Source organism: Typopeltis vanoorti, chromosome 17 (assembly GCF_054136105.1).
Source record: "Typopeltis vanoorti isolate ZY-2024b chromosome 17, IOZ_Tvanoo_1.0, whole genome shotgun sequence".
NCBI lineage: Eukaryota > Metazoa > Arthropoda > Arachnida > Uropygi > Thelyphonidae > Typopeltis > Typopeltis vanoorti.
Genome location: NC_143565.1, coordinates 102,905,939 through 102,933,028, shown reverse-complemented (window position 1 = coordinate 102,933,028; position 27,090 = coordinate 102,905,939). Strand labels below are relative to the sequence as shown.

The following is a 27,090-nucleotide window of genomic DNA, read 5'->3' as shown; positions in this document are numbered from 1 at the left end:
CCTGCTGCCTTTCCACATTCAAGCCTTTGATGGCTTTTTCTACTTCAAGTATGGATATGTATTCCTGATTGCATGACTGGTCAGTGTTTTTTATCACTGTGCTGTCATCACTGCTTGTTTCATTTAGCAGTTTTTCAAAGTAATTACTCCATACTTCAAGGATATATTTTTCTCCCGTATTCATGTCACCTTTATGATCTCTAACTCCTTTTACAGCACTCTTTCCTCCATTCTTAAGCTTCTTCAACAACCTCCAGAATATTTTGCCACCTTCATGATATTTATTTTCTATATTCTTTCCAAAGTCCTCCCATGACTTTTGTTTAGCTAGTTTTACACATTGTTTAGCATTCTTGCATTTGTCTCTATATTCTCTAAGAGCACAAGCTGACTTATTTGACAGGAACTTTTGGTATGCTTTCTTCTTTTCCTTCACTGCCTCTTTAACTTCCTGTGTCCACCAGGGAGTTCTGATTTTTTTATCCCTTACAGACAACCTCACCACATGCCTCTCTGGCAGAATCAATCAATCAATATTTTCTTCAGAGTTTGCCACTGAATCTCCAAGGTTTGATTCCTGTTCTCAAACTCTTTCATTTTTTCTTCAATAATCTTTGTGTATTTTAGTCTACAGTTCACATCTGAGAGCTGCTCAACTTTTATTGGCTTTAAAACTTTCTTACATGTTATTCTTTTCAATATGAAATTCAATTTTATCCTGCTCAAGACTAAATAGTGATCACTTCCAATTTCAAATCCTCTGTACACTTTGGTGTCCTGCACCAGGGAGAAAACATCACTATCAACAATAACATAGTCAATGAGACCTTTCTTATTCCTAGCCTCTTCTCTCCATGTGAATTTGTGCATATTTTTATGTTGGAACATGGTGTTAGTAATAACCAGTCCATGTCCTGAGCAGAAATGCAACAGATATTTGCCATTATTATTAGCTTTGCTCTTTTCTCCAAATTTTCCCAAAATATTTTTGTATGTCTCACAATCATTTCCTACTCTATTTAGATCCCCAACAAGGACCAACTTTTCCTTTTTCATTGTGTCAGTTGCTTTTTCTAAAGCGTCAAAAAATTCCTCCACTTCGACTTTAGTAGAACTTTCTGTGGGACCATAGGCACAAATAAGTCTCATTGTTCAGTTCCCCATTCTCATATTTGCCCACATTACTCTACTTGACACTGATTGCCATTCAAGAAGATTAGCCTCGTATTTTGTGTTGAATACTATGGCTACTCCTTTTCCTTGATTGTCATTGCCTGAATATAACATTTTGTATTTATTGCTCAGAAAAATCTCACCAGTTTTGGACTTTTTTGTTTCAGTCACCCCTATTATGTCGATCTGGTACTTATCTAATTCATCAGCTAGCTCCATTTCTTTGTTCATTCAGGCTTCTTACATTGATAGTACCGATCTTTAACTCTGGTGATGTTGAGTTGGGGTTTGTTTTCAGATTTGTTCCAGTAGCTGACTTTTCGCTGTTCGCCCTGGTTCCATGGCGAAAACAACGGGTGCCTTGTTTAACCGGGCTACGCCCCAGCCAGCATGAAATTTTGTCATATTGTACCATCATTCTATATTTTGGTTTAACCAATAAGAATACAATTTGGTCGGCTAAATCCCAAATTGCCAGCCCATCCTCGTTCGTTCAGTATCCAAGTAGATACCCAACAGGGTGCACCACGAGAAGGTGAGGATTGGACATTAGGTCAGAAGCCCTGGTCGGTTCTCCGCATTCCTTTAAAGGCTATGTGAGGGTCTCCTCTCAGTTATACAGCTTTGACCCTTAAGCACCCCTAAATCAGTTTTAATACCGAATTATACTGATCAAAACAGGAGCAAGCCCTTGGTTATTTCAAATATTAGTCAGATTAAAAGAAATTCAATAATCAAGACAAAAGTTGAAAACCTCTAGATCGGCAGTGTCCAACCTTTTGAATGCAGAGAAACCCCGTGGAGAGGGGGTGGAGTCGACTAAATTTTATCTTAAATTATGGCCTATGTTTTCACATTTCGCATCTGGTACTAGGAATACTATAAAAGGGAACAGGTCATATGAAAAAAAAAAAAAAAAAAGGATGTATATCAGGAAATAAATGAATTAAAATAACACAGAACAATTAATTTTTAATCTACTGACAAAAAAAAAAAAAAAAAGGCAATGGAGAAAAATTACCAAAAGGCAATAGTTAAAAATTAAGACAAGACTATTCTAGAATAATTAATTAGAAAAATAATTAAATGAGATAAGAAGAAAAACTCAAGTAGTAGATGACCACTGCACTGCAAGGCTTTGCTTTTATTGGGTCCACAGTAGTTCTGCTATGTTTCACCCCCAGAGCAAGAGTTCTGCCCCTCCCCAAAGGAATTAGGAGACCAAATAAAACTAATAGCTGACATTTATTCGACACTAAAACGATACAAAAGTGATTTTATGACAGCATGCCAAGTGAACAATGAAGAACACAAAGAATAATGGTCACACATGTAAATTGTTTGTCATAATGGAATATTTATTGTTGCTGCTGCTGTTGTTGTTGTTGTTGCTGCTGCTGTTGTTGTTGACGGGGTCCACGGGAGCCAGATGATGAAAAGCATAGCTTCAATATATATGGAAATTTACCATCTATTAAAAAAAAAAAAAAGTACAGTAAAAAAAATCAGTTTTAATATGCACACAAAAGTACAACAGAAGCTATGCAGACTGTTTTTTTGTAAATTCATTTTCTAGTTGAAGAATTCACAATCACAGATAAATTTTCTTAGATAACTCATGCATAACAGTTGTTTCCTCAAAAAAAGTATTTGAAGAAACAGTTTTTTTTTTTTTAAAAATTATATCTAAGAAAAACAAATCTGAATTAGTAGTGGTGTATTTGAAAATTCATAATCAAAACCATTACTATGTGTATTGTGTATATAAAGGTGTTCACAAAATTTAATTATTGACAATTGCTACCTAAAGTTCAGTTTCTGTATTGTTAAAATAGAAAGCTTATTGAACTTACTTGGATTGGGAAGTGGCAAGTGATTACATATAGCCAAGGCTTCAAGAGCATCAGATTTGTCTTCAAATTCTAACAGACCCGAAGAACTTCTTTCAGCTATTAAAAAAAAAACATATATATATATATATATATGTATATATAAAATGATGGCCTCACCATTTCAAGAATGTGGAGGACCCATCTACAACCTATATAACATCCTAAACTAGCATTAGAAAAATTTCCACTACAAGAAGACAACCTGGTGACTTGGTGAAGTGTTTAGAACATTCAATAGCAACTGAAAGAAATCATTTTGTAACTATCCAGAATATTAATACAGGAGGACACTAACAGTTTATTGTAGTTGCATTTATCTATTTATAATATATATATATAATTATTATTTTTTTTTATTTATTTGTTCCCCCCCCCCCCCCAAAAAATAATAATAGATGATGATATATATATTGTTATTATTATTATTATTTTTTTTTTTTTTTTTTAGGGGGTGCTTAAGGGTCAAAGCTGTATAACTGAGAGGAGACCTCCACATAGCCTTTAAAGGAATGCGGAGAACCGACCAGGGCTTCTGACCTAATGTCCAATCCTCACCTTCTCGTGGTGCACCCTGTTGGGTATCTACTTTGATACTGAACGAACGAGGATGGGCTGGCAATTTGGGATTTAGCCGACCAAATTGTATTCTTATTGGTTAAACCAAAATAAAAAATGATGGTACAACATGACAAAATTTCATGCCGGCTGGGGCGTCGCCCGGTTAAACAAGGCCCCCGTTGTTTTTGCCAGGGAACCAGGGCGAACAGCGAAAAGTCAGCTACTGGAACAAATCTGAAAACAAACCCCAACTCAACATCACCAGAGTTAAAGATCGGTACTATCAATGTAAGAAGCCTGAATGGCAAAGAAATGGAGCTAGCTGAGGAATTAGATAAGTACCAGATCGACATAATAGGGGTGACTGAAACAAAAAAGACCAAAACTGGTGAGATCTTTCTGAGCAATAAATACAAAATGTTATATTCAGGCAATGACAATCAAGGAAAAGAAGGAGTAGCCATAGTATTCAACACAAAATACGAGGCTAATCTTCTTCAATGGCAGTCAGTCTCAAGTAGAGTAATGTGGGCAAATATGAGAATGGGGAACTGGACAATGAGACTTATTTGTGCCTATGGTCCCACAGAAAGTTCTACTAAGGTCGAAGTGGAGGAATTTTTTGACGCTTTAGAAAAAGCAACTGACACAATGAAAAAGGAAAAGTTGGTCCTTGTTGGGGATCTAAATAGTAGAGTAGGAAATGATTGTGAGACATACAAAAATATTTTGGGAAAATTTGGAGAAAAGAGCAAAGCTAATAATAATGGCAAATATCTGTTGGATTTCTGCTCAGGACACGGACTGGTTATTACTAACACCATGTTCCAACATAAAAATGTGCACAAATTCACATGGAGAGAAGAGGCTAGGAATAAGAAAAGTCTCATTGACTATGTTATTGTTGATAGTGATGTTTTCTCCCTGGTGCAGGACACCAGAGTGTACAGAGGATTTGAAATTGGAAGTGATCACTATTTAGTCTTGAGCAGGATAAAATTGAATTTCATATTGAAAAGAATAACATGTAAGAAAGTTTTAAAGCGAATAAAAGTTGAGCAGCTCTCGGATGTGAACTGTAGACTAAAATACAGAAATATTATTGAAAAGAAAATGAAAGAGTTTGAGAACAGGAATCAAGCCTTGGAGATTCAGTGGCAAACTCTGAAGGAAACATTGATTGATTCTGCCAGAGAGGCATGTGGTGAGGTTGTGTGCAAGGATAAAAAAATCAGAACTCCCTGGTGGACACAGGAAGTTAAAGAAGCAGTGAAGGAAAAGAAGAAAGCATATCAAAAGTTCCTGGCAAATAAGTCAGCTTTTACTCTTACAGAATACAGAGACAAATGTAAGAAAGCTAAACAGTGTGTAAAACTAGCTAAACAAAAGTCATGGGAGGACTTTGGCAAGAATATAGAAAATAAATATCAAGAAGGTGGCAAAATATTCTGGAGGTTGTTGAAGAAGCTTAGGAATGGAGGAAAGAGTGCTGTAAAAGGAATTAGACATGATAAAGGTGAAATGAAAACAGGAGAAAAAGATATCCTTGAAGTATGGAGTAATTACTTTGAAAAACTGCTAAATGAAAAAAGTAGTGATGACAGCACAGTGATAAAAAACACTGACCAGGCATGCAGTCAGGAATACATATCCATACTTGAAGTAGAAAAAGCCATCAAAGGCTTGAAATGTGGAAAGGCAGCAGGAGTAGATGATATTCGACCAGAAATGCTGAAGTATGGTGGTATAAGAGTCTTACAGTGGCTGCACTGCATAGTTCAGAAAGCCTGGACAGAGGGACGAATTCCCGATGATTGGAGTAGAGCTCTCATAGTACCCATATATAAAAAGGGAAATAAAACTGAATGTGAGAATTACAGAGGTATTTCCCTACTGAGTGTTCCTGGCAAGATCTATGCAAGTATAATTGAGAAACGGCTGAGAAGAATTGTGGAAGAAAAGCTTGGTGAAGAACAAGCTGGATTCAGGCCAAATAGAGGCTGTCAGGATCAGATCTTCACTTTACGACAAATAGTCGAGAAAGCATGGGAATATAACAAAGATCTGTATTTAAGTTTTGTCGATTTGGAAAAGGCATATGACAAGGTGCCAAGAGAGAAGCTATTCAATACGCTGCAGTTATATGGTGTCAATGGGGCATTATATCAAGCAATACTTAGTCTTTATTTGAGTTGTGAGTCAGCAGTTAGAATTGAAGGAAGTACAGGAAGATGGTTTAATGTTAAATCTGGTGTGAGACAAGGATGTACATTATCCCCTCTGTTATTCATTATCTATATGGATCACATTATGAAGGAATGTGGTATTAAACCTGATATCAAAATTGGAGATGTTAATGTCAGCTCTTTGCTTTATGCGGATGATGTTATACTTCTAAATAAATCCGCTACAAGTCTGCAAGATTCTCTGACTAAATTGAATAGCTGTTGTAATAGATATGGTATGAAGGTCAGCAATAAAAAGACAAAGACAATGAAAATAGGCAGAATCATTGAAAATGTCAACTGTGTTGTGAATGGAGAACCGGTGGAACAAGTAAAACATTTCAGCTACTTAGGCACAATTTTTACTGAAGATGGTAAACTAAATATAGAAATAGACAACAGAATCAGCAAAGCTGGTATCGTGGGAAGTCAATTGAATAAATTCATATGGAATAAGAAAGAAATTAGTCGGAACACTAAATTAGCTGTATACAAGACTGTGTTCAAACCAATTTTAACTTATGCATCTGAGAGCTGGGTCAGAAGTAAAACACTTGACCAAAGACTAGAGACCGCAGATATGAGAGTCCTGAGAAAGATTAGAGGCGTGAACAGATGGCATCAATGGCAATATCATATTAAAAATGAGGATATTAGGAAAGAGCTTGACATTGTGAGCATCCAGGAATGCGTTAGCAGAGCTAATCTCAGATGGTATGGTCACTTAAATAGAATGGGAGAGGAAAGATTAGCAAAACAGGTGTTCTCTGCCAGGTTGGCAGGAGAACGACCCAGAGGAAGACCAAGATATAGGTGGATTGATACGGTACAAAGTGCCTTAGACGATAGAAATATAAGATCTGATAATGTTGGAGTCTTGACAGGTGACAGACTGATTTGGAGGAAAATTGTAGATGGGAAGTTAGTGATGATGTAATTTTTTCATGTAGTACTGTCATATCCTGTACACCCCTTGAGGGTACATGGCAGGAATTTGATGATGATGATGATGATATATATATATTATTATTATTATTTTTTTATTTATTTGTTTCCCCCCCCATTTGTTTTTCTTTTCTATCACTAGAGGTCAGGCTAGAAAAAAGATTTATTAACTACGTAGATTTAGTTTACTGGTATAGAAAGCATGAGCATGTAGCTTGGTTCTGCATACAGTTGTATTCTTCGATGATGACCTCGATATAGAGGTCGAAACGTCAAGTTTTATTTTATTTGTAATTAATAAAATAATCTGTTCAACACGTGTGTTGAACAGATTATTGAGAATTTTTGAGTCCCTAAATCTACAAATATGAATATATATATATATATATATATATATCATTGTTGATGAAATTTAGAAAAGGAGTTTAGTTTTGTTTGGTTCTGATGAATTCTCCAAAGTAAGAATTGGGTGGCAAAAGTTTGTGAGATACAATAAATGGGCCATCATCCATAAGAGATGGTGGTCCATTTTCTTTTATTTCTAATATTAAATTTTAAAGGATTACTAACTATAATATTATATAAAATATATAATATATTTTAGTATGCAAAAAAGCAACTGCACAGCATGACCAGAAAGAGCTGGAAATCCAGTTTCCAGAAATCAAATTATAAGATAGAAGCTTGCTTAATGGGCCTTTGTGACAAATCTAACTGAATGCCTTAAAATATCCAAGAGCAACCATCTGAGTTTGAACCACATATGGTTGCTACTAAATTTGCCCAATATCCTAGAGTTATTGGTAACCATAACACATTGGGGATTACCTATCCCATCATGTTTTGATGGGTAGGGTTAAGTCCCCTACCTTGAATTTTATGGTATTCCAATAAACAAAGGTTGTTTACCATACAGTAACATTAGCAATCCCTTCAGATAGTTAGGAAACTGAGAAGAACAAACTCATTAATGCTGGATTTGAAGACATGTAAAATATTCTTTAGGAAATATGTAAGAGGAGAATGAATGAAGATGAAGAATCAAATAACCACTGTATATTTTCACAGCTTTAAAGGAAAGTTGGAGAATAACTATTTTTTAATGAATCATGAGTGAAAATATCTGCATGAAAATGTAAACTGTAGAAACTGAACGTGTAGCGAATTAGCAAGAAACAAATCACGAGGTAAATGATGGATAGTACAGTGCATTCCTCATATAACAAACCTTGAATTACATAATGGAGTTATATAGCCCTTCTGGACAGTGATGAGCATGCTGATTTCTTCAGTGTAGTGCATGTGTGGCTCTACACATTCTGATAACCATGTTAATCTGGTTATCAGAATCCCAGAAAATAAAAGTTTGGAAATTAAAATTGTAAAAAAGTAAATATTCCATAAGATTTGTTAGTTTATATAATTCAAGGTTTGTTATATGAGGAATGCACTGTACTGTCATCAAAACTCTGGACAGGGATTTGCAGTTAACTGTAGACGATCAGTATGATAGGCAAAATGAAGAAATTAGATATAAGTCCTGAAATCCCAACCTTACATATTATGCATGATCAGAGAGAGCTGGAAATCCAGTTTCCAGAAATCAGATTATAAGATAGAAGCTTGCTTAATGGGCTTTTCTGACAAATCTAACTGAATGCCTTAAAATATTCAAGAGCAACCATTTGAGTTTGAAATTTCCCTACTGGCATTTATCAAAGTGGGCAATATAAACAAGACCCCTTCCCCACTGATTAGCAGTCAAGGAATTCATACTGATAATCATTTTTTTAGCTGAGGTTTCCAGGTAGCATAGACACTGAGGGTCAATGGTTTGCAAAACTTCATTAGTTCAAAAAGAACTAAAGCAAGGATAACTACAGGTATATTAAATATGGAAGAGTATATATATAAAAAAAAAAATTGTGGATGAGCAACATGAAGCACACATAGTGGAGACAGAGTGGGACAAAGGAATTTAAGCATTATTATTATCTCATTAAATTATTTTCAGGCAATAACACAAGGAAAAGGAGTAGCCATAGTATTCAACACTAAATATGAGGCTAATCTTCTTGAATGGCAGGCAGTCTCAAGTAGAGTGATGTGGGCAAATATGAGAATGGGGAACTGGACAATTAGACTTATTTGTGCATACAGTCCCACAGAAGGTTCTACTAAGGTAGAAGTGGAGGAATTTTTTGATGCTTTAGAGAAAGCCAGTGACACAATGAAAAAGGAAAAGTTGGTCCTTGTTGGGGATCTAAATAGTAGAGTAGGAAATGATTGTGAGACATACAAAAATATTTTGGGAAAATTTGGAGAAAAGAGCAAAGCTAATAATAATGGCAAATACCTGTTGGATTTCTGCTCAGAACATGGACTGGTTATTACTAACACCATATTCCAACATAAAAATGTGCACAAATTCGCATGGAAAGAAGCGGCAAGGAATAAGAAAAGTCTCATTGACTATGTTATTGTTGATAGTGATGTTTTCTCCCTGGCGCATGACACCAGAGTGTACAGAGGATTTGAAATTGGAAGTGATCACTATTTAGTCTTGAGCAGGATAAAATTGAATTTCACATTGAAAAGAATAACATGTAACAAAGTTTTAAAATGAATAAAAGTTGAGCAGCTCTCAGATGTGAACTGCAGAATAAAATATGCAAAGATTATTGAAAAGAAAATGAAAGACTTTGAGAACAGGAACCAAACCTTGGAGATTCAGTGGCAAGCCTTGAAGAAAACCCTGATTGATTCAGGCAGAGAGGCATGTGGTGAGGTTGTCTGCAAGGATAGAAAAATCAGAACTCCATGGTTGACACAGGAAGTTAAAGAGGTAGTGAAGGAAAAGAAGAAATCATATCAAAAGTTCTTGGCAAATAAGCCAGTTCTTAGAGAATATAGAGACAAATGTAAGAAAGCTAAACACTGTGTAAAACTATCTAAACAAAAGTCATGGGAGGACATAGAAAATAAATATCAAGGTGGTAAGATATTCTGGAGATTGTTGAAGAAGCTTAGAAATGGAGGAAAGATTGCTGTAAAAGGAGTTAGAGATGATAAAGGTGACATGAAAACGGGAGAAAAAGATATCCTTGAGGTATGGAGTAATTACTTCAAAAAATTGCTAAATGAAACAAGCAGTGATAGCACAGTTGGTAAAAAAACACTCAACAGGCATACAGTCAAGAATCTTCTTCTTCTTCTGCAACTTCTCCCACTTAAGTGGGGGTCACTGTTTGTTATGAGTCTCCTCCACACCTTCCTGTCTTGGGCTGTCACCACATCCAAGTTCTTCATCTTCAAGTCCTCTTCTACCAGCTCCCTCCATCTCTTCTTTGGCCGCCCACGCTTCTGCCTTCCTTGCACATCCATCTGCATGACCCTTCTTCCCACATATTCGTCCTCCCTCCTCATCACATGACCAAACCATCTCAACCTTGCCTCCTGTATTTTCGCTCCTAAGTTCGTAACTTTCACTGTTCCCCTGACATAGTCATTTCTCAGATGATCCTTTCTGGTGACACCGCACATCCACCTAAGCATTCTTATTTCTGCTACTTCCATCCTGCTAATGTTATTTTTCCTCAGGCCACAGTTTCTATAGCATATGTCATAGCTGGCCTCACTACTGTCCTATAAATTTTGCCTTTCAGATTGATCGGCACCCTCTTATCACATAACACTCCAGCCATCTCCCTCCAGTTCCTCCAACCTGCTTGTATCCTGCATCCCACTTCCTTCTCACCTCCTCCATCTTCTTCCACTGTCGAACCTAAGTATCTAAAGTCTCTCACCTTCCTGATGATATTTCCTTCCAGCTCCAGGTCTGTCTCCTGGACACCGCCCACTGCGCAACACATATACTCTGTCTTACTTCTGCTCAGTCTCATACCTCTCTCTTCTAGTACTTGTCTCCATCTTTCCAGTTTAGTTTCCGCTTCTTCTCTTGAATCTACACACAGCAAGATGTCATCTGCATACTACATTGTCCAAGGTGCATCTTCTCTCACCTCCTCTGTTACCACCTCCATCACAATATTAAACAGAAACGGACTTAATGCTGACCCTTGATGCAAGCCAACTGTTACTTGAAAACTTTCTGTCTGTCCCAAACAGGTCCGAACACTTGTCTTCACATTTCTGTACATTTCCTGCACCAACCTGACATATTTCTCCGGCACCTTCTTCTCCCTCAGACACCTCCAGACTTCTTGCCTTGGCACTCTATCGTATGCTTTCTCGAGATCAATAAATACCAGATGTAGCTCCCTTTGTTTCTCTCGATATTTTTCCATCATCTGTCGTAACCCAAAGATAGCATCTGTTGTTGATCTACCAGGCATGAAGCCAAATTGTTCCTTTGCAATCTCCACCTCCTCCCTCAATCTACCATCAAGAACCCTTTCTAGGATCTTCAGTGTGTGGGACATCAACTTTATTCCCCTGTAATTTTTACAGCCTTGTGCATCCCCTTTACCCTTGTAGATGGGAACAAGAGTACTCTCCCTCCATTCCTCGGGTATATTTTCCTGTTGGCAAACTTTCATGAACAGGTCCCACAACAGGTCAATTCCCTCTTCCCCCAGTGCCTTCCATGCCTCCACTGGAATTTTGTCTGGGCCCACCGCTTTTCCATTCCTCATCCTCTTCATGGCCTCCGTCACTTCCATTCTAATTAAGCATACAGTCAAGAATACATATCCATATTTGAAGTAGAAAAAGCCACCAAAGGCTTGAAATGTGGAAAAGAAGCAGGAATAGATGCTATTCGACCAGAAATGCTGAAGTATGGTGGTACAAAAGTCTTACAGTGGCTGCACTGCATAGTTCAGAAAGACTGGACAGAAGGACGAATTCCCGATGATTGAAGTAGAGCTCTCACAGTAACCATATATAAAAAGGGAAATAAAACTGGATGTGAGAATTACAGAGGTATTTCCCTACTGAGTGCTCCTGGCAAGATTTATGCAAGTATACTTGAGAAACGGTTGAGAAGAATTGTAGAAGAAAAGCTTGGTGAAGAACAAGCTGGATTCAGGCCAAATAGAGGCTGTCTGGATCAGATCTTAACTTTACGACAAATAGTTGAGAAAGCATGGGAATATAACAAAGATCAATATTTAATTAGGTCTAGTTTCTGGGAAAATTCCCATGCTACTCCTCTTACGCACTATTATTATAATTATGGCTATTATAGCCTGTTTTTGTTTAGAAGTGTCCCTTATTTTAAATACATTGGCTATTATTACTCAAAAGGGGTATATATATTTTAGGGCAGTATTATGTGTGAGTATAGAAGGCAATTATAGCAGAATGAAAGAGGTGGAAAAATTTTGTACATACCTTGTTTTGATTCTAGGATGTCTTCCAATTTCATGATCTTGCTGAAGGTTGTTTATAACGAGGGGGGAAGGAAGGGAGTGTGTGTGTGTGGGGGGGGGGTTGACGCAGGAAAAATATATTTGGAAACCCGGTTTATGTATTAATAATATATATATAATTATAAATATATATTATTGTGTTTAGGGGTTCATTTTTTTTTTGGGGAGGGGGGGTTACTTATGGGGAAACTGGGGCAGGAGAGAGCGTTAACGGGGTGCGAGCCGGCTCGCACCCCGTTAACGCTCTCTCCTGCCCGCTCTCTCCCCGCGAAAACAACGGGGGCCTTGTTGAACCGGACGATGCTCCAGCCGGCATGAAATTTTGTCATGTTGTACCATTATTTTTTATTTTGGTTTAACCAATAAGAATACAATTTGGTGGGCTAACTCCCAAATTGCCAGCCCATTCTCGTTTGTTCAGTATCAATGTAGATACCCAACAGGGTGCACCACGAGAAGGTGAGGATTGGACATTAGGGCAGAAGCCCTGGTCGGTTCTCCGCATTCCTTTAACGGCTATGTGGAGGTCTCCTCTCAGTTATACAGCTTTGACCCTTAAGCACCCCCTAAAGAAAGAATTAAAAACATAAAAAAAGTTTAACAACAATTTAATGTTATGTACATGTTTCAATACTGCTACACAGTCAATATCAGGTGAAATATTTGAAACTGCAATTCTTAGATTTCTGCCGTGAAATGAAACTTATATGAATAAGCATATATTTACTAATATTCATTAAGTGCCGAAATACACAGGAAGCAAAATTTGTGAATTTAATAATTTTTTCCCCATTAAAATATAAAAAATAACAAAAAAAGAAATAAAAATTAAATACGTTTCTTTTAAGATAAAAAAATCTACTTAATCTTAAAACATTTTCAATTTATCTTCATTATTTCACGGCCCCCACAGTTTGGGAAGCGCTGGCCTAGAGCAGTGTAACACAGCACACTTAGACTATTAAAATTCTGCGGCACACTAAAAATATATATTCTTTTAATTTTTTTGATGATCTGGCAAAAAAACAGGCATAATTTTCATTGATTTACACGCAAGAAGAGGGAAGACCAGACACTAATAAATAAATGCACCAATTAGGACATTATTTCTTTCAATAAATCTCGCGGCACACCGGTTGAAAATCGCTGGTCCAGAGCAAGTTTCCATGATAATATGGAACTTAACCAACCACCCTATTTGCTAGGGACTTGATGCACACCAAGTGATGACATTTAACTACTACCTAAAGGCAATCGCTAAAAATCCATGTCCTTAACAGAATTCAACCTCACAACCAGCAAATTTGAATAAAGCCATCTTGCCCGTGGAGTATTCCTGAACTTTTTATTAACAATTTTTCCATGAGTAATAATGCAACAAAAATACACTGATGAGTTAGCATTGTTCCCTGTCTGTTATTCCAATACAGATCACAATGCTTATCTGCATAGTGATTTTTTTTCCAAGTAAAATGTGATTATCTATTATATGCAATTATCAGCACAAATCAAGAGGATCATGAGCAAGGAGAGGTGCTATAGTAATTACGATGTGCTAGCAGTAGGTGTATCTTTTTCTGCTTGGTCACTAAGTAAATCATAGTCAACTATACTTGCCTTGCATTATGAGAAGCATCTAATAATATATGACAATATACACATTCAAAAGGAAGTATATACTTCATGTTTGATACAAAGTTAACTGGCATATATACAAATAACACAGTAGCAAAGATACTTCATGTGCAAGCTTTGTTCACACTTGGGTATGTATATATATATATATAAAATTCTTGTCAAGTATAATTTCATTGATGCCATAACTGCCAATGGTGACAAATATAGTATCAATTAAGCTATAACTTTCTCTACTAGCTAAAACAAACTAATATTGTATTTGGATGAAAACAGAAATAACAAGATGAAACCAACTGAGAACCCATACAGGGCCTAGAATTGAGAACAGTAATGTATAACTGGTTCTCTCATATACATATAAATATATGCTGTTGATTGTGCTCACATAAAGCTGTGAGTTGAGAATGAACTTATGTGACATGCAGCAAAAGAAATGGTACTAAGATCCAATTTACTAAATTTTACAATATACTTCTTACACATTTGATTTACTTACTTTTAGAAGGAAAAAGTTTTATAGTTGCCGGAGGTTTTGTCTGATTCTCTTCAAATACCTACATGATTAAAACTGAATATAAATATTTGTTCTTAAAATAAAATTTATATTAAATAGAACAAACATAGTAAGATATTGATTTTCACATACCACTGCCCTTCCAATCACACATTATGAGAGAAAAATCTAGCTCTCACCCCTTTCTTCAAGGCATTCATTCTCAAGTTCCATGGATGCCCTCTCATCTTTTCTCCACCATTCATAAAATGAAAGTTCCATCTGCTGGTATCCTGTATGGCACTTTCAGAAGTTTCTGGATCTATCATCCACCTTTCTCAAGTATGCAATAGACAAATTCTCAATCTGCCTTCATAATCTACATTTCACAATCCTGAGATCTATAATACTCCTTTGCACTTTCTCCACTGTATCTAAATTATGATAAAAAACTAAAGACCTCATTTGTACACAATATAGTTCAGATGAGGTCATATCAAAGCCTTGAAGAGAGGCAAAATGACTTCCTTATTCTTATATGCCAACGTTTAATTCTGAGGCGCAATTATCCCTTGAATAATACTTGCAATCTCTGCTGTTCATTTCATACCCATGAAAGGTTATATGCAAACCTTACATTTTGTACCACGGGTGGGCTAATGATTTTTCTATTTTTATCAATTATATATATATATATATATATATATATATATATATATATTGTATTTTAAGTTATTTTTTTACAGTCCAGAAACATCTGCTCTAGAGACCAAACATGGAACTTTTTCAAGCCATTTACAAGAATTCTATCATGATAACGATAAAATAAAAACATGATTACATAATCATAAATATACATTCATACTTAAATAAGATTGTCAAAGCAAAGCTACGATTTTCTTATAAAAGATAATATTAATGCAATGTAGAATAAACTTTTGTAAGTCTAAAATCAAAAACATACTCCTTTTAACTCTTCTTCTTGAATGCCATGTGGGGCATTGAAGAAATGCAAAACCTTTGATGGAGGCAAAATGCGATTTTTGCTAGCAGCTTCAGGATTAGTGAATCTGTTATTTCTGTTTCCCATGTAATCTTTGAAAGATGGACTGCCATCAGGCATCTCAAATGGCTGTTGCACATCATTCAAAAATGCCTGCTTAGAGTACCTAAAAACATAAAAATAAATCATAATAATCAAGGATGAAACTTTTGCAAAGAACAAAAAAGATCAGTACCTTCTACATATTTCTTAAATACTGATATTTAATTTGAAATCATGCAATTTGCATGGATGTAAAAATAGCTGAAGAATACAGAAGATCTAGAGGCTATAGAAAAAGCTCAGAAAAAGAGTAAACAGTAGTTTAAAGGAACTGGAAATAAGTCACGAAAAATGAAGACAGTCTGGGTAAGCACAAGTTGAGTTCCAGCCAAATAGATGAGAAAACACAGACATATAATAAATAGCTGCAATATGTTTAGTAAATCTAGAAAAAGACATAAGGTGTAAAGAGAAAAGCTGTTTTCAAAATGCCAGCTACATGGTGTAAATGAAATATTACACAGAACAATATATAGTTTATAATGAAGTTGGGAATTGGTGACCATAAAATTGAAGGATGTACAAGACATATATACCTTTAAATGTACAGGTTGGTGCAAAATCAGGTATAAAAAAGGTGCACCCAATCTGATCTTCCCTTTCAGTCGTTTCTGACCGTAGGTGACTGTAGGCACTGCCTCAAAGTATTCCTGATGAGATTTTTACAGGGTAGTTCATCATTGCTTTCCCCAACCTCTCAATTTTATCTGGACTCAGGACTGGCATATGGCTAAAACATATTCATGAGTGTAATCCATGTGTGCTCACGTGGCTGGTTTGCCTGTTCTGGGGGATGAAAAACCCGAGTTTCCAGGTGAAAACACCACCTAAAACTCACCTCTAGTCGAAAGAGATCAGATAAAGGTTCCTCACGTCACCGATGAGAATCGAATCCAGATCTTTCCGACCAAAGGGCTTCGTCTATACTGACTGAGCTACGGAGGCTCTGTTAAGAAATCAATTAAATACATTTCAGAAATTGTATTTTAGAACCTCTATCAGCTGCTGCATAGTTCCATTTTAACCAAGACAGGTCACTAATTACCATGAATAACTATTAGTCACAAAAATATTTGATTAATATCAATATAATGCCTTCTAGTAAGCCTGGATATATACTTCTTTTTTTGATGGATAATCACTAATCAAATAACACTAGGCTTACACCAACAGTCTGATTCAGCACGCATCACAAACCAGAATATTTCCCAAGACATGAAAAACAACTAGGAAATGCCTACTGGTTGCGAACACTGTATTATCATACCTTACAGGACAACCTAGAAACCGTAAACTGGTCAATAACATCAATTGCATTTTTGTCCCACAAAAGGAACTTCACTCCCCTTCCCACCTACCATTTGCTTCCCCAAAGTAGACAGAAGTGGTGGCCTTATGAGATAAGACGCAGTATTTATATATGCATTGTGGAAATGGATGATAGCAGACAAATGATGGCTTAAAGATGTCTGCAGTTGCTTTAACACTGCAAAACGGATAAAAGCTTAATGACTTGACACAAAGTGGTGGAGGAGGGAAGGGGAGCGTAGATTATTACGGAGATGGAGCACTGTTACTTAATGAATAAGCCAAAGACTTAACACGTGAGAGCCGATTTAAGATGATGGTTATTTGTGCTCACATACCTCAAACGCCACCCCTTTTCCAACTAAAGTTATCCCATTAGCCTTTACAATTTATTAAAGAAATTTAATTGCCTTAGCAAGAAAACCCAAGTTAGTTGTTTCACAGTGCAAACTATCTTTCGATGAATGACAATTTCATCTGGTGGGAGAAAAGGATCACAGGAATGAGAATGCATCTGGTAAAAGCTGCACCCTGCAAAAATCAGCCACCCATCACATTCGGCCAGAATGTAAATTCAGATGATCTTATGCCTGAATGTGGAGCCATACGACGAAACGATCTTCGAGTCCATACGTAAAAAAAAAAAAAGGCACTCTAATGAACGATCGGTTTTATTGGTCATGCAAAGGATCATGTTAATACGAAAATGCATGAAAGAGGCATTTTAAGTCAGAATATTTGTGGGACATTCTGAATTAGTAACGCAGAGATTCGAGCATTACTTGAATAGCATCGTGTTGCACTCTGCCATTATGGCGAATGATCACATCTCAGCGAGTTCTCACTTCTGAAGTGTGTGTGTCGTGACAAAATTGCTCCTGCCACAGCTATTCAGGAACAGTGGTCCTGTGATGAATCACACAGAATTATTTCACAAATAATTTATTTTCCACTATAACAGCACACATGTTTATGAAAGATATGATGAAATATTGCCACTCTGCTGCCAGAACATGGAGAGAGGAAAGAATACAGATACCAAGGGTGCGAGCGCTGATACCCTCCACTGAATACAGAATGCAAGAGTGCGACAGATCCAGTGATGTCTACTGCAGGCGACACCTTCTAGTGTTACAAACGGTCACCTCTTGTCCCGTCTTTGTAGCATTCTGAATATTATTACTTTCTGATCTGTGGAAGACAGAATGATCCATTCGTGCGCACATTCTCATGTTTATGTTCGCATCGTGTTCTATTCACTGATAGTACTAGAAAAATTGATGCTCCTAATGGGTGCATCCTAACCCATTGTTATTCATTAAATAGATCACATTCTGGATGAAACTGCCATTAAACCTGACATCAAAATCAGATATATATTAAACTTAGTTCTTTACTTTATACAGATGATGCCAAATTTCAAAATAAACCAACCAAGTTTTTGGGACTTTCAGAACTCTAAAGAAACTGAATGGCTGTTGTAAAAATTTTTGTATAAAAATCAGCAATAAAAAACAAACTCTGAAAATAGAAATATGGAAAACCACAAAAACATTCTCAATGGAGAACCTACTGGCAGAGAAAAATTAGAAATGAACACAGCACTTTTTCTCAAAATGTAAAAGATTTCCTTAAATCCCATGTGCAGAGTTTCCTTATTTAATATATTACATAAGCATATTCCATTCATCCTCATTGAGTATAAATATTTTACACTCAGGCAACTTATTTAAGAAGCACAAATTCTTTACCGAGAAAGTTTCTTTTACAATTTTATAAACAAAAATATATAAAAGTCAAACTCTTCATTCCACTTTACAGTTTCAGTGCTATCTAATTTGATCATTTATTTCTGAGAAAAAGAAAATTCTTTCAAATTTTCAATTCTTTATGCATTTCTTTAAATGTTGAAAGAGAATGTGTTTAATATCCCCTTCTTTACTACTCAACATATTTACAATTAGTTTGTCAGTGATAGGATCCACTTTGCTAAAAATTCAGAATTTTCAAAATTGTCCATTTAATGCATTGTGACTGTCAAGTTTTACAAAAACTTCCTAAACCAAATTCTGTGGTCTTCATTCTCAAACTCCAAACCCACTTTTTTTCTTCTTTACACTGGCACTGAACACCTTTTCATCAATCTCCTCACTGGGCATGCACTCCTGTTCAACGAAACAGTAAGCAAGAAACTTGTGATAGCAGCAAAAGGAGAATGTCTTTACACTGAAATAACAGATAAAGAACAATTGAAATTATTACAACTATCAATTTCTAACCCAGCACATGGCAAGTAATGATCATACATGGTTACGAAACTGAAAATTATTATTTTTTTATATTAAATATTAAATTTGTTCCTAAGTACCTATCTTATACACTGGTGTCCATAACATAAGGATGAACACTATTTCTGAAGATTACAACTGCAAATTCAGATGAATCAGTTTGTGGCAATTTGTATAGCTGATGATTTCGAGTAGAAAGCAGGTACACATGAGCTCATAATAGAGCATGTTTTCAGTGGTGTTGTATTCATAAAAATTGAACAAGACACCAATGGGCTACTGCACTCTTTACAGATGAGTGGTTTTAGTTTTTCCTCTGATTCTAGATGAAACTTGATCTGGCGTGCAAGCCATACTGCTCACCATTGCAAGAATCGCACGAAGCTAAAAGTGCTGGAAAAAAAAGACCGATATCATGGACGAATGACATCGAAGTTCTTCAATGTCATCTTCGATTATTCTGTGGTGCTATAGGTAAAGAAGTCATTTTCATGGATCACAATGCCCTAACACATCGTATACGATGCAGTAGAGATACTTCTGGAGAATTTTGCTGCTCAAAATTCCTTTCCAGAAAACAAAGCCTTATGCTTATTCTGAAAAGGAACAAGCCACTTTGCCTCAAGAACTCCTGAATCATTTGGTGCTAAGCATGGTATGACATGAGAGCTACATAGCAGTTTGGGGTGGACACATTCCATACTGAAATATGTCTCTGCAAAGTGTTCTGTAAGCACTGTACATTAATTCCTTAACTACGCACTTACGAAATTTGTAACTTTTGCCTGTGATGATTCATTATTTACAATTTCTGAATGGGTAGTAGTTGCAGAATCATTTGATGCTAGAAATTCATATTATAAATTTCATTTTTGTACTTTTCAAACATTTCAGAACTTTATTTTTCTTGGTTTATTTAATTTTAAATTTACCAACCTAAGATACTCTGACACAAATTCACTCATGTTAGATTCTTTATGATTAAAGTGATGTTGTAGATTATCTAAATATCTGATTAGGCTTGGTGTTACCAGAATTTAATTTCCTCCTTTGCTGCATTTGAATGAGGTTTCAAATAATTTCCTTTCATGTTCTGATTGTAAATACAATGCAAAATTAGGAAAACTCTCATCTTTTAATATCTTATTCATAATTTATCCTAACATAATTAACAATTTCCTAACAAGTGCAATTTTTAATCTATCGAACTGTACATCTCAAATCCTAAAATCTAGAGGAGAAAATTGGTGTAAAATTCTACATGGACCTGAAACTTTCTTTTCTAATATTCTTATCCTCTTTACACTAGATTTATCATCCAACAACACAAAACCTTCTAGTGTAAATATTTTCTAAAATGATGTATTGTCTGATTTTTTCAAACTTAATTTATTCCTCTCAGAAATTTATCTACTACTGTACTTGACTCGTTTGTCTTCGTATCCTGCAAAATTGGAGCAAAACCATAAAAAACAAGTTGGCTTTTCTTTGATAGAGTGAAAAGCAGATCTGCATGGAAAGCTTGTGAAAGATATGCACCCCCACCCCAATCATTCATTTCTGTGTTTGCCAAATCGGAGAGAATTTGCCCCCCCCCCCACTCTCAAAACATTTCACTGCAGACTGGTGTAGGGTATGGTAAAAATCTTAACATTTAGTAATTTGCAAAATTGTGACAACAGTTCACATGTAAAATATGCCCCTTGATCTGGAAGTAAGGTGTGAGGAGTTCCATACCAGCAAATAATCATATTTAAGAACTTCCTTACAATAGCTTTAGCAAGCTGATCTTTCAATGAGACTGTTTCAGGAAATCTAGTAGCATATCATCCAGCTATAAATACTGCTACAACTTGAACGCTGCATAAACCTTTAATCATTTATAGCTTTCGGCACATACAAATTACATATATAACATGCATATAGCAGTATTCAAAGTTAAAAACGCCCCCCCCCCCCATCACCCCCAAGACATCCAACTGAAATGCTGCCCCAAATCCACTTTCAGGCTGGTGATGCTGGGGTGTCATTTCTTGCAAGCTACAACCACAATTTAAATTCCAAAGATTCAGAATGAGACTTCCAGACAGCCAATCAGATGGTGATATGTGGTTGGACACATTCATCTCTAACTACTGTTGTGTGGTTCCCCACCTTCTGTGCAGGAATTTAATACCGTTGGAAGGTCCACTGCCCATCACAGGTTCCAGCATGGTGTCTTGATATACTGTTGTGGAGGTTTTGACTCTTTCCTCACAGAAATGCAACTTGGATACTCCTGATACATATGAGAATGTTCTGAAAAGTTCTCAGCCTAGACCATAGATGGCAATACTATCGGTAAGATTTTTTCTAAGTTGGTACACCTGTCATAAAGCATCCATGTGAAACTGCAAGTCATTCTATTAAGTAGCTTGTTTCATACAGCTGTCTGTATCCCTTGAAATGAATAAAATTGAGTATCGCGACTTTAAAAGAAGGTTTAACGGCAAAAGAAATTCATTAGAAGTTTATGGGCACTCTTCTCCTTCAGTTTCGACAATTAAGAAACAGGCTGCCGAGTTTAAACGTGGCTGTACCAGCCTTGAAGATGATCCACATGAAGGATGTCCAAAAAAGTGTAACACCAGAAATCATTGATCAAGTGCACGATATGGTATTGGATGATCAACGAGTCAAAGTGCATGAAATTGCTGAGAATATAGGCATTTCAAAAGAACGCACAGAATATATTTTGCATGAAGAATTGTAAGCGAAAAAGCTTTGCACAAGATAGGTGCTGCGCATGCTCACAGCAGATCAAAAATGCACTAGCATGAAAATCTCTGAACAGTGCTTGGAGCATTTTAACAAGAATAAAACTGATTTTGTGCATCAATTTATTACAATGGATGAGACTTGGATTCACCATTACACATCAGCATCCAAACAGCATACAGAAGCCAGTTGTTCAGTGCCAAAAGTTCGGTTCCATCAGCAGGAAAGATCATGGCATCGGTGTTTTAGGATGCTAAAGGCATTTTGTTTATTAATTACTTTGAAAAGGGAAAAACAAGAAACGGGGAATATTATTCTAATCTGTTAACCAGACTAGACGTAAAAATTCGTGAGAAAAGACCCAGTTTGCCGAAGGAAAAAATCATCTTTCATCAGGACAATGCACCTGCCCACAAAGGTGTTTTTGGCAATGGGAAAATTAAGGGATCTGCACTATTGAATTGTTAGAACATCCACCTTATTCCCCAGATTTGGTTCCCTCTGACTTCTATCTCTTACCAACACAAACTCTTCCTTGCTGGTCAGCGTTTTTCTTCGAATCAACAGGTGATTGCAGCTGTAGAGGGGTATTTTGCAGATCTTACTGAGAACCACTACAGGGATGGGATGATGGCGTTGCAGCATCGCTGGAATAAATGTATTAGTCTTAAGGGAGATTATGCTGAAAAATAAAATTCGTTTTTTCATTGTTAGGCCGAGAACTTTTCAGACCACACTCATAACTCACAAACCATCACCGATGAAGGGTGAAGACCTTCCTGAATCCTGGGCACTATTATACAGCGTGTAATAGCACCAAGAACAATCATTTTAGCGGTTAAACAGAGGTCTGTTGTTCACGTATTGCTAGTGCCTTTGATTTTAATCACCCTTTGATGCATAAATTGTGGTGTTAGGAATATCCAGTAGAACGATGCTAGGATCTCACCACCAGGTGATCAGTTCGTATATGTGACATTGTTTGCTGTGAAACGTTCATCTCTCATGACATCACGTACTGCATTTTTACAGTATTATGGCAGAGGTGAGCCTTTACAGCCCTCGTAAGCTGTTGTGTCCTAAAGCAGAGTGGGCAACCTGTTCTTTGGTGGTCAGATACACAAACATCCTACTGATCCCAAGTGTTTTAGCATGTTGAAAATAACACAACTGCATTCCAACCTTGTGAAGTGCTATTAAACAATCTACCTACCGCATGTTAACCTCTACAGCTAGACAACTCTCTCTCTACTGATAAACACACAAATACTGGTTTTACCTGCACACAAGGTGAGGACCACACAACAGTGGTTGGAGCCTCAGAGAGTAGGCTGCAAGAAACGACAATGAAAACAGGTTCGCAAAATTCTGTGGGCAGCATGGGATGCGTGAAAGTTGTAACAGTATTATTTATGGCAAAACTCTAGAATATACTTGTTGGCCATTTTTGGTAGTTGACTTTGGATGTACAACAGCAATAGCCTGAAAAGTTCTTGCTGGAAAAAGAAATGGTTACAGTGGAACTTTCCTTCTGAAAGAGGATCTTAATTGTCACTTTTCATACCTTTCTATATGTAACAATCCTGCATTCTTTGCTAAGTTGTAGAAAATCCTTGGTGTCCTGCCAATCAGAATAATGGAAGCTGTGCATGATCCAATGAAACATTTGAGTTGCTGACAGTATTTTCACTTTCATCCTCCTCTTTCCATTTGTCCTTATCTAAATATAAGTCTAAGTATAAAATGTATCTAATTGAGTTTCACCTATCAATACTGCTTCACAGTTTTTAGTTAAGAATTATCTTTCTGAGCTTCAATAATCTGATCATTTTCTCAGATTTAAGTTTGTTCTTTATTCACTTTACCAATGGCATGGATTCTACTACTATATATGTTGATTTTTATCTGTCACTGTAATTAGTGATGACAAAAGCTGGTGATCAAATCATATTTTAATATATTATCCCAACAACATGTGCCTAAATTTTATCAACAGAAAGATTATTGCTAGTGCCTCCTTTTCTAGAGTTGAACAGTCCAATTTTGGATCTGATAATTTCATATTCGCTTACAATTACTGTCTTTTTGTTCTAATAAGTTGGAATGTTCATTTGAACATTCGCAGACATATACAGGGTGTCCCATAATTCTTAGTGCAGTTTTGATCTTTAACTGCTTCAAAAATATCACAGTTACAGAGTTGTAATAAATATCATTTGAAAGTATAATTATTAGAATTTTTGATGCATGAATATTATTATTTCATTACATTTTTCTTATTTATTAGACTGGTGTGATTGAAGATTGCAAATGTTGAAGAAAAAGTCAATTGCATCCTATGGCTTGCTGAACTCAAGTCCGTAACAGCAGTAAGAAGAAAATTCTCTGCCCATTATGACAAGGAGGCTCCCTACAGAAATTTAATTAATAACTGGATGAAAAAATTCAAAGAAACCGGATTTATTCATGACAAACCCAGATCGGGGAGGCGTTCATCAAGGGAAGTGAATGTGGTTGAAATTGAAAGGACATTTCATAACAGTCCCAAGAAATCAGTGTGATGTGCTGCTGCTGCTGAGTTAAATGTATCAAAAACCACAGTGCACAGAATTCTAAAATGGACAACTCCATAAACATGCTGAAAATTACAACTGTTGAAATGCTACAAGAGGATTATCATGCCAAGTTGGATTTCTGTCAACTGATGAAGACACAGATGTTATTGACATTTTCAGATGAAGCAACATTCCACATAAGTGGGAAAGTTATGTGTCACAATTGCTGCATTTGGGGGTACAGAGATATAGAGAAGCCTCAGGAAATGTGACAACACAAAAGACTCACTAAAAGTTAATGCGTGGTGCGTGGTTAGGAGGTGTTGCATTATTGAGCCATTCTTTTTTGATGAGTCCACTGGCAGAGGTGAATCTTATTTAGCAATGTACTTCAGAATTTTTTATTCCTGAATTAAAAAGATTAAATCTTATGAATAAAACCATTTTCCAACAGGATGTGGCACTCTGTAACACAGGTACGAAAGTTTCTGGATGACACTTTCGCAGACAGGAAATTTTTCGTCTAGTCTGGTTAAAAGATCAGAATAATATTCCCCGGTTATTGTTTTACCCTTTTCAAGATAATTAATAAACAAAATGCCTTTGGCATCCCAAAACACTGATGCCATGACCTTTCCTGCTGATGGAACCAACTTTGGTGCTGAACAACTGCTTCTTTCCAATGTTTTGACTGCTGTATGGATTCTGATTTGTAATGGTGAATCCAAGTCTCATCTATAGCAATAAATTGATGCAGAAAATCAGTTTTATTCTTGTTAAAATGCTCCAAGCACTGTTCAGATACTTTCATTTTTGATCTACTGTGAGCAAGGGCAGCACCCATCTTGCACAAAGCTTTTTCATTTGCAATTCTTCATGCAAAATATATCCTACACGTTCTTTTGAAATGACTATAGTCTTAGTAATTTCACGCGCTCTGACTCGCTGATCATCCAATACCATATCGTGCACTTAATGATTTCTGGTGTTGTTACACTTTTTTGGACGTCTTTCACGTGGATCATCTTCAAGGCTGGTAAGGCCATGTTTAAACTCGGCAGCCCATTTCTTAATTGTCGAAAACGAAGAAGAGTGCCCATAAACTTTTACAAACTTCGAATGAATTTCTTTTGCCGTCATTGGTCGAGGAGGTGCTCTTGGGTGGCCACTTCAGTCACCTGGCCTGACTCAATTAGACTTTTTTTTTTTTTTAATGGGGTCACATCAAAACACTCCCGTATGCTTCAAAACCTGCTTCCCTCGATGACCTTGAGACTAAAATTACAAACGCAGTGAATGCAGGCACTGCTCAGCAACTACTAAATGTTTTCTGGAACTTCGAAAATCGCCTAGTTACGTGCATCACACAAGATGCCGGTCATGTTGAGCACCTAAAAAAATTCTACATATTTAACAGAAGGAAAAACTTCACTAGATGTGCTACTGTCACCTGGCCATTTCTCGAGTTAAAATATACTTCTGGAGTCTAAAATATAATTTAGTCATAATCAATCCTGTTAGTCAACTGCACCAAATTTATATATATATTTTTTTGTGTGCACTCACTCTTGATGTATCCTTTCAAATTCTGTTATTTGAAAATATAGCACAATATGGACCAAACATTGTTTGGTGCACATTATGTTCACAAATTTTCTTTATATACCCAATCCATAAGAAAAATTTTATGTAGAACTTTTTCCAAAGAATTCTGGACTTGAATTCCACCTTCTCCAAAACTTCTTTGGAAAAATATCCTAGGCTTACATAAAAGCTATGAAACATTACTAGATTACCCAAAATTTGAGATGATTGGATGTGGTTAAGTTATCCCTCCCAACAGAAAATTGATCTTACTGATCTTCACGGAGCTTGCCTATTTTTTTTTGGATTTATACATATATAAATCGAAACACTTTAGACTATGATACTTGACTGAAATCTGAATGACGTTTTCTCAACGTTGAATATTAAGTAATGTTACTCATGCTTTAACTATTTGAATATCATTGATTAAAACAATTTTAGACAATTAAACTTCTAACATAAGTTAATTGTTTTAATTTGATGGCTTTTTTTTTATTTAAAATTTTAATTCATCGAAATATGGATAATGTTTGGAACCAACTACAAGTTTAAGCTGAAAATCTGGTTTGTCAGGGAATTAAACAGCCTTAGGGGATTGGCATAACAACCAAATGTTATCTTTCAATTCTATGGGACACTACTGGATGCTGCTAAGTTTAATTTATAATTTCAGATTGTGGCATATCTCCTGACATCCAACAATACAAAAAATAATCCTGTAAGAAGTTCAGCTTCCCAGAATTTTTTTTCTTGACCTAAATCATGACTGGTGACAGCTTTTCAACCCTGCTTATAATAAGGTTATTCTTTTTGAGAGAATTTTTGTTCTTGCATAAATTAACAGCCAATTTTGGTTTGTATAATATTCAACCTACTTTATAGCAAATTTTAGTGCCAAGTTTTACACTAGCCTAAATAAGAAAGACAGTCAAACTATTTCAGTTCTGGGAAGTAATCTTGTTAAATTCACACACCACTTTCACTATTCCCATTAAAATAACTGTAGCTTTAACCAATTTCTCTAAAAAAAAAAAAAAAACTCTACAGACAATGCCCAAATTAGCAGAAAAAAGATTCAGCACAGGAGCATGTGATAAAGTTACCTGCAAGGACAGCAAAACCAGGCCATCACTACAACCGCTGGAAGTGATGAAAAAGAAAAGAATTATATCA

The 27,090-nt window shown here is 36.1% G+C and overlaps 1 protein-coding gene across 4 annotated transcripts in view; it reads right to left on the bottom strand.

The window, feature by feature from the left end:
• Window positions 1-2,399: 2,399 nt before the first annotated feature.
• LOC150097708 (heterogeneous nuclear ribonucleoprotein L-like) overlaps window positions 2,400-27,090 on the bottom strand; it is a 141,014-nt gene continuing 116,323 nt past the window's right edge. For all 4 annotated transcript variants that reach the window (XM_090407568.1, XM_090407565.1, XM_090407566.1 and 1 more), the window contains 4 exons: window positions 15,282-15,486; window positions 14,321-14,378; window positions 3,027-3,122; window positions 2,400-2,644 (listed from right to left, as the gene is read on the bottom strand). In XM_090407568.1, the coding sequence (XP_090263694.1) occupies window positions 2,532-2,644; window positions 3,027-3,122; window positions 14,321-14,378; window positions 15,282-15,486 (472 nt within the window). In that variant the 3' untranslated portion in view covers window positions 2,400-2,531. The remainder of the gene's footprint in view (window positions 2,645-3,026; window positions 3,123-14,320; window positions 14,379-15,281; window positions 15,487-27,090) is intronic.